Source organism: Salmo trutta, chromosome 30 (assembly GCF_901001165.1).
Source record: "Salmo trutta chromosome 30, fSalTru1.1, whole genome shotgun sequence".
Taxonomy (NCBI): domain Eukaryota; kingdom Metazoa; phylum Chordata; class Actinopteri; order Salmoniformes; family Salmonidae; genus Salmo; species Salmo trutta.
The window spans coordinates 3,687,582-3,701,028 of record NC_042986.1 but is presented as its reverse complement, the minus strand read 5'-3'; the positions used below and the strand labels follow the sequence as shown (position 1 = coordinate 3,701,028).

The following is a 13,447-nucleotide window of genomic DNA, read 5'->3' as shown; positions in this document are numbered from 1 at the left end:
GGCAGCATTCCTCCTTCTCCAAACACAGCGAGTTGAGTTGATGCCAAAGAGCTCCATTTTGGTCTCATCTGACCACAACACTTTCACCCAGTTGTCCTCTGAATCATTCAGATGTTCATTGGCAAACTTCAGACGGGCATGTATATGTGCTTTCTTGAGCAGGGAGACCTTGCGGGCGCTGCAGGATTTCAGTCCTTCACGGCGTAGTGTCTTACCAATTGTTTTCTTGGTGACTATGGTCCCAGCTGCCTTGAGATCATTGACCAGATCCTCCCGTGTAGTTCTGGGCTGATTCCTCACCGTTCTCATGATCATTGCAACTCCACGAGGTGAGATCTTGCATGGAGCCCCAGGCCGAGGGAGATTGACAGTTCTTTTGTGTTTCTTCCATTTGCGAATAATCGCACCAACTGTTGTCACCTTCTCACCAAGCTGCTTGGCGATGGTCTTGTAGCCCATTCCAGCCTTGTGTAGGTCTACAATCTTTTCCCTGACATCCTTGGAGAGCTCTTTGGTCTTGGCCATGGTGGAGAGTTTGGAATCTGATTGGTTGATTGCTTTAGTGGACAGGTGTCTTTTATACAGGTAACAAGATGAGATTAGGAGCACTCCCTTTAAGAGGAGCACTCCCATTTCTTTGTCATTGGGCAAGCAAAATCAGCAGGGGATCAAATACTTTTTTCCCTCACTGTATGTGTATGGCATAATATGCCGTTTAAGAGCTCTCAATAGACCAGCGAAGGTCATTCTACCATTACATGACTGGCATAATACGCCGGTTTTAAGAATTCTCAATAGACCAGCGAAGGTCATTCCATTACATGAATGTCTACTAGGCCTGTGTGTGAATACTAACTATCTGTAGCATGAATTAATGCCGACATATGACAATTTCTCATTTGACGCAACGCCGGGTACCCTCAATGAGGCATCTTAGTACATGGGAAATATCCTATCTAAATAAGCAACCGTAAGTAGTATGAACCACAGGAGCCATTATTCCAGCCATTATTTTGAGCCGTCCTCCCCTCAGCAGCCTCCAGTGGTATGAATGCACTTGCATAGTGATGTCCTGCCGGATGCCCTCGCTGAGGCAAGATCAGCTTTCATCTTGGATCATGAAGATATTCTACCTATGAACACAGCCAACCATAGATGCACCATCAGGTGGCCTCGCTGAGGCAGGATGAGCGATCTTCTTGGTACATGAGGATATTCTACCTATGACCCAGCCACATGCAGCTATATAACAGCGTTATATGTAAAATTGCGATGCAGTACGGATAACCAGCATATCTACTGGACCATATTGGCAATTACTGCAGGAACTCTTGTAGGCTCCACAATCTCAGAAGTTCAACCAAGTGTAATGTCTTAGGCAGAACAGGATAATAGGCCCGTGATTTTGAGGGTGCAGCTGGGAGCGATTTTAGAAGCAGTAGCAGCGCTGATGCAGGAGTGGGCGGCCCATAGCTCAGAGCTAGCCCGCAGCGCTGATGCAGGAGTGGGCGGCCCATAGCTCAGAGCTAGCCCGCAGCGCTGATGCAGGACTGGGCGGCTCAGAGCTAGCCCGCAGCGCTGATGCAGGAGTGGGCGGCCCATAGCTCAGAGCTAGCCCGCAGCGCTGATGCAGGAGTGGGCGGCCCATAGCTCAGAGCTAGCCCGCAGCGCTGATGCTGGAGTGGGCGGCCCATAGCTCAGAGCTAGCCCGCAGTGTTGATGCAGGAGTGGACGGCCCATAGCTCAGAGCTAGCCCGCAGTGCTGATGAAGGAACCAGAGAAGTGATGAGTTACAGTATCTTGTCATTGGTTGCCAGCATCAAATATTGATCAGAGGTTAGCCATGCTCAGCATGCAGATAGCGAAACATGGAAGAGAGGACAAAGCAGTGTTAGTTCTAGTGATGACGACTGGTGTTGATTTGCTAGTTCTTTCATTCTCGATGTGTATGAGAATATGATTAACTCAACATGTGAGGATCCATCATTTATTCAGAACCTGAGAGATCCTGCAATATTAAAGGAGTGGAATTTAGTGTATTTCAGACCGAAGAACCAGTAAAAGCCATCATACAGACCACCTCTGGAAAAGCGTAATGTAAACCCAACACTGTTGACCCAAACTTGTGCTACTGCGAGAGGAGAGATACTTATTAAGAGTAGGTGGACAGATGCATTCCTGAGCAGAACTCACACCGAATGGTCCTGACACCCAATATGAACTGAATCCCTGCTATCAGACAATAAGAAAGGCTGCGTTTGCCTGACTGAAATTTGGAATAGAAAAGGCATACGTGGTTATATAAACACAAAACATTGTACAGAGAGAAAAGCAAATCAAATTTGATTGGTCGCGTACACAGTTTAGCAGATGTTATGGAAGGTGCAGCAAGATGCTAATGTTCCTAGTTCCTATCAATCAATGCAGTAAATGTCAACAAGCACAGAATAATAACAAGTTCTAAAAACTGTAGTACAGCAGACATATAAATAGCTACCACCATGTAGAGTACCTGAGAATAGTGACTGGGGGCAGAGTAGGGTACTGGGCAGGGTAGTGGGCGGAGGCCGTCTAGGGGTGGCTGTTTAACAGTCTGTTGGCCTGGGGATAGAAGCTGTTTATCAGTCTCGGGCCCACCTTTAATGCACCTGTACTGTCTCTGCATTCTAGATGGTAGTGGGGTGAACAGACCGCGGCTTGGGTGGTTGAGGTCCTTCATTCATTTCTTGGCCTTTCTGTGACACTGGGGGCTGTAGATGTCCTGGAGGGCAGGCAGTGTGCCCTCGATGGTGCATGGGGATGACCGCACCACGCTCTGGAGAGCCTTGCGGTTGCGGTTTGTGCAATTGCCATACCAGGCAGTCATACAGACCGACAGGATGCTCTCAATGGTGCATCTGTAGAAGTTTGTGAGGGTCAGGAGCCAAATTTCTTCTGCCTCCTGAGGTTGAAGAGGCGCTGTTGCGTCTTCTTCTCCACACCGTCCGTGTGGACCATTTCAGGTCCTCAGTGATGTGCAGGCCAAGAAACGTGAAGCTTTTCACCCTCTGCACTGCTGTCTCCTGTAGTCTATCACCAGCTCCTTCATTTTGTTGACATTGAGGGAGAGGTTATTTTCCTGCCACCAGTCTGCCAAGGCATCTCATCAAATTTGATGATTGAGTTGGAGAGGTGTGTGGCCACAGTTATGGGTGAACAGGGAGTACAGGAGAGGGCTGAACACGCAGCTCTGTTTGGGCCCCCGTGTTAAGGATCAGCATGGCAGAGGTGTTGTTGCCTACCTTCACCACCTGGGGTCGGCCTGTCAGGGATTCCAGGACCCAGTTGCACAGGGAGGGGTTCAGACCTATGCCCTGAAAATAGTGATTAGTGTTGGTGTTGAAGGCTGAGCTGCAGTCGATTTAACAGCATTCTTTCATAGGTATTAGACAGAAGAATGCTGCAAAGGCACAACTCAACCATGATATACCATCACATAGCATAATACAACATAGAGTATAGTAATAAACCCCCCACAACCACAAATAAATGTTAGCCACATTTAAAAAAAATGTTTTATTTAACTAGGCAAGACAGTTAAGAACAAATTCTTATTTAAAATGACGGCCTACCCCGGGCCAATTGTGCTCCGCCCTACGGGACTCCCAATCATGGCCGGATGTGATGCAGCCTGGATTTGAACCAGGTACTGCAGTCATGCCTCTTGTCTTAGACCACTGTGCCACTCGGGAGCCCAATGGGACAAAACATAACATAACCACCTGTAGTATCGAAATAGGCTAATGTCCTGCTGATACTGCTCAAGAGTGTGCAAAGCTGTCATCAAGGTAAAGGGTGGCTACTTTGAAGAATCTTAAATATAACGTATGTTTTGATTTGTTTAACACTTTTTTTGGTTACTACATGATTCAATGTGTTATTTCATAGTTTTGATGTCTTCACTAGTATTCTACAATATAGAAAATAGTACAAATAAAGAAAAACCCTTGAATGAGTAGGTGTGTCCAAACTTTTGACTGGTACTGTATTTCAATTAAAGTTGGCCATTCAGATGTGCAGACAGACTTATTTGCCACTCCTTTTGCCCCATCTCTTTCAACCGTAGAGTTGTTCAATTACTCATCAATTCCTGGAGCCTTAAGTTCTAACAGTCAGTTTCTTAACAGCTGCATGTTTATCAATAATTTTAAGAACAATTTCATAAATCCATCAATTGCCGTGTGTGGATGCTCCTTATTAATCACATCAACAATAATTTTTAACATCGTCCACATAAATCACTGCTTAATCTTTTGTATGATCTCTTATATACTATTTTAGGCCCAGCTTTTGGAACCTTGGCTTTCCTGGATATAACCACTATATGTGATCACTGCATCCAATGGGTGTAGATACAGCTTTAGAACAAAGTTCTACAGTATTAGTAAAAATGTGATCAGTACATGTGGATGATGTAGTTACTGTAGTGGTTATAAACACCATTATAGGTTGATTAATAACCTGAACCAGATTATAGGCACTAGTTAGTGAGAATCTTCCTCTCGAGCGGACACCTTGATGGAAAATAGTCAATATTCAGGTCCCCAAGAAAGTAGACCTATTTACATCACATACACTATCAAGCATTTCATACATTATCTACATACTGACTGTTAGCACTTGGTGGCCCGTAGCTACACCCTCAAAGAATGGGCTTTAGATGAGGTAGGTGTACCTACATCTACTGTAACAATGTGCACTGAGAGTCGGGAAGCAAGTTCAGGGAGTGAGTGTTTTTAATAAAATAAACGTAACGTAATGCAAAACAAGAAACTGTGACAGGTGTGCGCCATAACGAGCAGCCTGGTGACCTAGAGGCCGGGGAGGGAGCACACGTGACGTCCACAATGCTTCAATAACACTTGACATGAGATCTTCTCTAAGCATTACAGGGATTTGGCTCTGAATATACAGTTGAAGTTTACATAAACTTAGGTTGGAGTCATTAATACTTGTTTTTTAACCACTCCACAAATTTCTTGTTAACAAACTATAATTTTGGCAAGTCGGCTAGGACATTACTTTGTGCATGACACAAGTCATTTTTCCAACAGTTGTTTACAGACAGATTATTTCAATTATAATTCACTGTATCCCAATTCCAGTGGGTCAGAAGTTTACATACACTAAGTTGGCTGTGCTTTGAAACAACTTGGAAAATTCCAGAAAAGGATGTCATGGCTTTAGAAGCTTCTGATAGGCTAATTGACATCATTTGAGTTGATATATATTAGAGCATTGTGTATCATCACATTTGTGCATTTCCATAGAGCAGTGGAGTAGAGGCGCTTACAGAAGTTGCACACAAGGGGACCATTTTTAGGAGCCTAGGGTTGGGGAAAAATGTTGCCTTTTATAAACGCATTTCATGCCATTGTCATTTTACATGACTGGAGACTTTGGCAAAATATTTTTTTATTATTTGTATTAGGATATTGAATGTAATTTGGCCTATGAATACTATAGTTGAATTTTTGTATATTATTATTAGTTTATTCGGATCCCCATTAGCTGTTGCTGAAGCAGCAGCTACTCTTCCTAGAGTCCACACAAAACATAAAACATGACATAAACTCAGCAAAAAAAGAAAGGTCCTCTCACTGTCAACTGCGTTTATTTTCAACAAACTTATATTTGTATGAACATAACAAGATTCAACCACTGAGACATAAACTGAACAAGTTCCACAGACATGTGACTAACAGAAATGGAATAATGTGTCCCCGAACAATGGGGGGGTCAAAATCAAAAGTAAGTCTGTATCTGGTGTGGCCATCAGCTGCATTAAGTACTGCAGTGCATCTCCTCCTCATGAACTGCACCAGATTTGCCAGTTCTTGCTATGAGATGATACCCCACTCTTCCACCAAGGCACCTGCAAGTTCCCGGATATTTCTGGGGGGAATGGCCCTAGCCCTCTCCCTCCAATCCAACAGATCCCAGACGTGCTCAATGGGATTGAGATACGGGCTCTTCGCTGAGCCATGGCAGGACACTGAGTTTCCTGTCTTGCAGGAAATCACGCAAAGAACGAGCCGTATGGCTGGTGGCATTGTCATGCTGGAGGGTCATGTCAGGATGAGCCTGCAGGAAGGGTACCACATGAGGGAGGAGGATGTCTTCCCTGTAACGCACAGTGTTGAGATTGCCTGCAATGACAACAAGCTCAGTCCGATGATGTGACACACCGCCCCAGACCATGACCCTCCAAATCAATCCTGCTCCAGAGTACAGGCCTCGGTGTAACGCTCATTCCTTTGACGATAAACGCGAATCCGACCATCACCCCTGGTGAGACAAAACTGCGACTCGTCAGTGAAGAGCACTTTTTGCCAGTCCTGTCTGGTCCAGCGACGGTGGGTTTGTGCCCATAGGCGACGTTGTTGCCAGTGATGTCTGGTGAGGACCTGCCTTACAACAGGCCTACAAGCCCTCAATCCAGCCTCTCTCAGCCTATTACGGACAGTCGGAGAACTGATGGAGGGATTGTGCGTTCCTGGTGTAACTCGGGCAGTTGTTGTTGCCATCCTGTACCTGTCCCGCAGGTGTGATGTTCGGATGTACCGATCCTGTGCAGGTGTTGTTACACGTGGTCTGCCACTGCGAGGATGATCAGCTGTCCATTCTGTCTCCCTGTAGCGCTGTGTTAGGCGTCTCACAGTACGGACATTGCAATTTATTGCCCTGGCCACATTTGCAGTCCTCATGCCTCCTTGCAGCATTCCTAAGGCACGCTCACGCAGATGAGCTGGGACCTTGGGCATCTTTCTTTTGGTGTTTTTCAGAGTCAGTAGAAAGGCCTCTTTAGTGTCTTAATATTTCTTAACTATGACCTTTATTGCCTACCGTCTGTAAGCTGTTTGTGTCTTAACAACCGTTCCACAGGTGCATGTTCATTAATTGTTTATGATTCATTGAACAAGCATGGGAAACAGTGTTTAAACCCTTTACAATGAAGATCTGTGAAGTTATTTGGATTTTTACAAATTATCTTTGAAAGACATGGTCCTGACAAAGGGATGATTTATTTTTTTGATGAGTTTAATACGGAACATCAATAGACAAGAACAGCTCAAGGAATGAACTACACAAATGTAAAATAAGAACATTAAAACAACAAAAAAGGTCCTACTGACAGTTATACACATTGCTGACAGTTACCCACACAGTGCCTTCAGAAATGATTCACACCTTGACTTATTCCACATTTTGTTGTGTTACAGCCTGAATTCAAAATGGATTCAATATATTTTTTTCCTACACACAATATCCCATAATGACAATATGAAAACATGTTTTGTGAAACGTTAGCAAATTTATTGAAAATGAAATACAGACATCTCATTTTACATAAGTATTCACACCCCTTTGCTATGATGCTCCAAATTGAGCTCAGGTGCATATAATTTCCTTTGATCATCCTTGAGATGTCACGACAACTTGATTGGATGCCACCTGTGGCCAACTAAATTGTTTGGACATGATTTAGAAAGAAACACACATGCCCCACAGTTGACAGTATATGTCAGAGCAGAGACTATGCCATGAAGTCAAAGGAACTGTCTGTAGATCTCTGAGATGGAATATATCTGGGGAAGGGTATTAAATCATTTCCAGAGAGCACAGAAGTCTCCATCATTGGGAAAAGGAAGAGATATGGAGCCATCCAGACTCTGCCTAGAGCTGGCTGTCCGACCAAAATGAGCACATTGGTCATTGGTCAGGGAGGTGACCAAGAACCCAATGACCACTCTTACAGAACTACAGAGTTCCTTGGCAGAGATCGGAAAACCTGCCAGAAGGACAACAGTCTTTACAGTACTTCACCAATCTGGGCTTTATGGGAGAGGGACCAGGTGGAAGCTTCTCCTGAGAAAAAGGCACATGACAGCACGCCTGGGGCAAACCTTCGACTGGGGCAAAGATTTATATTCCAACAGGACAATGACCCCAAGCATACAGGAAAAACAACACTGGAATGGCTTCAGAACAAGAAAGTGAAAGTCCTTGAGTGGTCCAGTCAAAGGCCAGACTTGAATACATTGAAAATCTGTGGAAAGACTTGAAGATTACTGTTCATTACCGCTCCCCATTTAACTTAACAGAGCTTGAGAAAATCAGCAAGGAAGAATGGGAGAAAATCTCCAAATCCGGATATGCAAAGCTGATACAGACATACCCAAGATGACTCAAAGCTGTAATCATCGCCAAAGGTTCTTCTACAAAGTATTGACCGCATAGAGATAGGCTATTGTATCACTGTGATAAGGACCATCTCCATGCTCATGATGAGAAAACATTGATACTCACTGTATATCAACGCATACGTCTGCATAGCTAGCCTAGCATAGGCTACTTCCTCCTTGTAAGGGTGAGGGATGATTCTCTGTGATGTGGTACGTGTTCACTGAGCGGACAGACTTTGCCCGAAAGCTGGCATTGGGAACAAACAACAAAGTTTTACAATAGGCTATTCCCAAGAATAATTCTACTTAGCTAACTAGTTTGTAGCCAGCTATTGACTGACAACAGAAAATCAACAACATGGTTGATCCTCACAATCAATGACATCCCCGCATCAGCCAAAAATTGCAACATGAGAATATTGAACGACACAGACGAGGTTCAAACACAGATAGCAAGCAGTCGCAAAGAAAGTTTCTTGCAGAAACAGCAAGCATAGTCAGTAACAACTAGTTACAGCAGCAACTGCAATGGCAGCATGAGACACCAGTGCATGTGTGCGCGTGACATCCATCATCGAGGAAGGATGTGTAGAACTGGCCAACTTAAATAGATCCCATGTAAGTAGTGTGAATCAAAGTGGTGCAATATCCACTGTTGTGATCAGCTGTTGTCACCACACTTAGGTTTCCCTTCTGTACTGGCTTTGATTTATACAACAGTGTTATTATGCTCGTGGTGCATTGGTTAAATGTGAATGCATTTGTTCAGTGCATGATCAAATAATGCATGTGTGTGATTGGTTATAACTGTCTTAATTGCTAGGTCCTCATTGGTTGTGGGCCTGGGATATATCCTCTGCTACCCTAAGAGCGGGCGCAGATGGAGAGATGTTAAGTAAGCAGTTATGTTGTCTCATCTGCCAAGTCTTAATAAACCATCATAACCGATATGCACTTCTGCATACTGTCATGTTCCTTTCAAGAGCTTCAAAATAACCTACTCCCTTTAACTGAAGGCAGAAACACCAAGGCAGGTTAAACTGTGTCATTGTGGCATATACAGGCTCCTCGGGTACGCTTAAATAATTAAGTATCAAATATCAACAGAATTCAACCCTCAGTCCAGAGTAAACCTTTGCTTTTCTAGAAAACTAAAGAACTCTGTGTCTACAGACAAGCAGCTGTCCTTACGTGTTCTTCCAACACAAGACGGAAAGTTCAGTGTTTTCCAATTAATTTAACTCCATTTCTCAGTTTGCAGATTATGGCAATGCCTGTTTGGTTGTCTGATAAGATACAAGACAATTGAAATGGACATAAAACCAATACTTCTCTGTCAATGGGTTCCAGAAATATTCCAGATGAGGAAAGACGTCACAAAAACACATGCATTTTGTAAATCAAATCAAATTGTATTTGTCACATGCGCCGAATACAACAGGTGTAGATCTTACCATGAAATGCTTATTTACAAGCCCTTAACCAACAATGCAGTTTTAAGAAAATAGAGTTGAGAAACTATTTATTAAATAAACGAAAGTACAAAATTAAATAACAATAACGAGGCTATATATAGGGGATACCAGCAACGAGTCAATGTGCGAGGGTAAGGTTAGTCGAGGTAATTTGTACATGTAGGTAGGGGTAAAGTGACGAAGCATAGTAGCAGCAGTGTAAAAACAAAGGGGGGTGGGGTCAATGCAAATAGTACGGGTGGCCATTTTGATTAATTATTCATCAGTCTTATGGTTTAGGGGTAGAAGCTGTTAAGGAGCCTTTTGGACCTAGACTTGGCGTTCCGGTACAGCTTGCCGTGCGGTAGCAGAGAAAACAGTCTATGACTTAGGTGACTGGAGTCTTTGACCATTTTTGGGGCTTTCCTCGACACCGTCTAGTATATAGGTCCTGGATGACAGGAAGCTTGGCCCCGTGATGTACTGGGCCGTACGCACTCCCCTCTGTAGTGCCTTACGGTCGGGATGCTGAGCTGTTGCCATACCAGGCAGTGATGCAACCGGTCAGGATGCTTTCGATGGTGCAGCTGTAGAACTTTTTGAGGATTTGGGGACCCATGCCAAATCTTTTCAGTCTCCTGAGGGAGACTGAACATATCTTCACGACTGTCTTGGTGTGCTTGGACCATGTTAGTTTGTTGGTGATGTGGACACCAAGGAACTTGAAGCTCTCAACCTGCTCCACTAGAGCCCATTGTGAATGGGGGCGTGTTCGGCCCTCCTTTTCCTATAATCCACGATCAGCTCCTTTGTCTTGCTGACATTGAGGGAGAGATTGTTGCCCTGGCACCACACTGCCAGGTCTCTGACCTCCTCCCTATAGGCTGTCTTATTGTTGACGGTGATCAGGCCGTGCTTGGCCACACAGTTGTGGGTGAACAGGGAGTACAGGAGGGGGCTAAGCACGCACCCCTGATGGGCCCCGTGTTGAGTAGCTGTGTGGCAGATGTGTTGTTGCCTACCCTTACCACCTGGGGGTGACCCATCAGGAAGTCCAGGATCAAATTGCAGAGGAATTGTTTAGTCCCAGGGTCCTTAGCTTAGTGATGAGCTTTGTGAGCACAATGGTGTTGAACCCTGAACTGTAGTCAATGAACAGCATTCTCACATAGGTGTTCCTTTTGTCCAGTTGTGAAAGGGCAGTGTGGAGTGCAATTGAGATTGCATAGCGGGATTTCTATAAGTGTCTGGATTAGTGGACCGCTCCTTGAAAGCGGCAGCTCTAGCCTTTAGCCCGAGCTGACAAGGTAAAAATCTGTCGTTCTGCCCCTGAGCAAGGCAGTTAACCCACTGTTCCCCGGGCGCTGAAGACGTGGATGTCGATTAAGGCAGCCCTCCACACCTCTCTGATTCAGAGGGGGGTTAAATGTGGAAGACACATTTCAATTGAATGCATTCCCCCTTTCCTTTTCTTTTAGCTCGGTGTGGATGTTGCCAGTAATCTATGGCTTCTGGTTGGGATATGTACGTACGGTCACTGTGGGGACAATGTCGTCGATGCACTTATTTATGAAGCCAATGACTAAGGTGGTGTACCCCTCAATGCCATTGGATGAATCGCGGAACATATTTGAGTCTGTGCTGCAAAACAGTCCTGTTGCTTAGCATCCACATCATCTGTCCACTTCCGTATTGAGTACTGGTACTTCCTGCTTTAGTTTTTGCTTGTAAGTAGGAATCAGGAGGATACAATTATGGTCAGTTTTTCAAATGGAGGACGGGGGAAAACTTTGTACATGTCTCTGTGTGGAGTAAAAGTGGTCTAGAGTTTTTTTTCCCTCTGGTTGCACATGATGGTAGAAATGAGGTGGAAACGGATTTATGTTTGTCTGCATTAAAGTCCCCAGCCACTAGGATCGACGCTTATCATGAGGTACTCTACCTCAGGCGAGCAATACTTCGAGACTTCCTTAATATTAGACATCACACACCAGCTGTTATTGACAAATAGACACACACTACCACCCCTCGTCTTACCAAACATTCGCGCCAGACTCAAAAATCTTCTTCAGGTTCGAGGTGAGTAGTCGCTGTTCTGATATCTTGAAGCTCTTTTTGGTCTTAAGAGACGGTAGCAGCAACATTATGTTCAAAATAAGTTACAAACAATGCGAATAAACACACAATAGCACAATTTGGTTAGGAGCCTGTAAAACGGAAGCCGTCCCCTCCGACGCCATTACTCTGAAGGAGTAGTGATTTATAGGATTCATTTAGTTGTCGTGCTCACTACTGTGTTTTATTGTGTGCATTTCTATTAGAAGTGGATCTGTGTAACACGGTGTGCTGTTGTGTGTGCTTCAGTTTCAGCAGAGGTGCCTCTTTGCCAGCGCCTGATCCATGGGGGGCCTGTGGAGCTCTGGCCCCGGACCCCCTGGCGGTGGACCTTACCTGGGGTGAAGGTGGAGGTCCTGACCCCTCCTAGTCGCTCCCCTTCTGCTGCCCTGCTGGCTGTCTGGAGCATTCCCACTCCACGGAGAGAGGGGTGTAGCGCAGGGCTCTTGTCCTTCTATCTTCATCCCCCTCCCCTCTCTCTCTCTCTCTATGACCTCCACATGACTTCATGTCTCTTCTACAGGCTCTACCGTTTACTGACAGTGCCTTGTCTACAGACGTGTCTGTAACCCCCCTTCCTCCTCACACAGTTGTTCCATCTCACCACCCAAACCCCCTATCCATCAACCATCCCACCGGCCCAACAAATGTCCTTTGCTTATTTCTGTTGACTCAAACTAAATCGACAAAAGAAACAAACCATTGTGTACTCTTGTGCGATATCAATGTTTAAGTGATGCTTGGCTCTGTCGTGTTCCGTCATGAGGTGGAGGGGACAAGAAAGGATGAAGCTAAGCCATTTCTCTTCTCGCTCTTAGAATTCGCTCCCCTCTCTCTCTCTCTCTCTCTCTCTCTCTCTCTCTCTCTCTCTCTCTCTCTCTCTCTCTCTGCTTGCTCTCATCTACTTGAATCAAAGACTTTAGCAATATTCTATTCTTGCTAGCAGCAGTCATTACTGCAGTGTTGAGCGATTTTACCACATGAGGCACTGGCGCAGACAAGCTTACTCCTTACTCAACCCTCTCCCATATCTTCATTTTGAAAGTCGAGGAAAGTCAGGGTATTCGCAATGGCCCTTTGTCAGTGAGTTGGGGTAAAAAAAAAAGTGTATATTTTCTATTTCTCTACAGGGAAGTATTTCTTCAATATAGTTTGAGATGTACTTGTTTATCCCACCTGTCCCACCGATGGTCTCTTGTGCCAATAGAAGACGTGCATGCTCATCTACTTTAGTGATTCCACCATTACAGTTGCTGAGCGCCTATTCAGTCAATAATAACAAGCTCCTCTCCAGACTTACTCATGAAATGTTTGTATTTATTTAGTTTGAATCTGTGTCCTTTCAATTGATTGTTGTTTATTTTATTGTTATTATTGGTGTGATTTTGTAATGCACAGGATATGTTTTTTTATGTTTTTGTTTATTGCGGTATTGCGGTGCGGTATTGCCTCCGAAGGAAGAAAGATCCAATTCCATTGTAATGAATTGACAAAAAAAGCACAATTTTCTGCCCTGCACTTGCTCTGCAGATCCTGGTTTATATGCAGGAAATGAACATAGTTTGAGGTCAACGTTGGCCTCAGAGAAAGTCTGCGATGGTTTTCCTCCTAATCGAATGGCATAACGAACAGGGTTAAACATCTGCCAAGCGA

At 44.6% G+C, this 13,447-nt stretch overlaps 1 protein-coding gene across 4 annotated transcripts in view; it reads left to right on the top strand.

Moving 5' to 3' along the window:
• Nucleotides 1-13,447, top strand: part of LOC115168968 (tyrosine-protein phosphatase non-receptor type 11-like) — a 95,504-nt gene extending 82,057 nt beyond the window's left edge. For 2 of the 4 annotated variants that reach the window (XM_029724543.1, XM_029724542.1), the window contains exon 16: nucleotides 12,044-13,447. In XM_029724543.1, coding sequence (XP_029580403.1) covers nucleotides 12,044-12,164 — 121 coding nt within the window. In that variant the 3' untranslated portion in view covers nucleotides 12,165-13,447. The remainder of the gene's footprint in view (nucleotides 1-12,043) is intronic. The other 2 variants (XM_029724545.1, XM_029724544.1) reach the window with 1 other exon arrangement.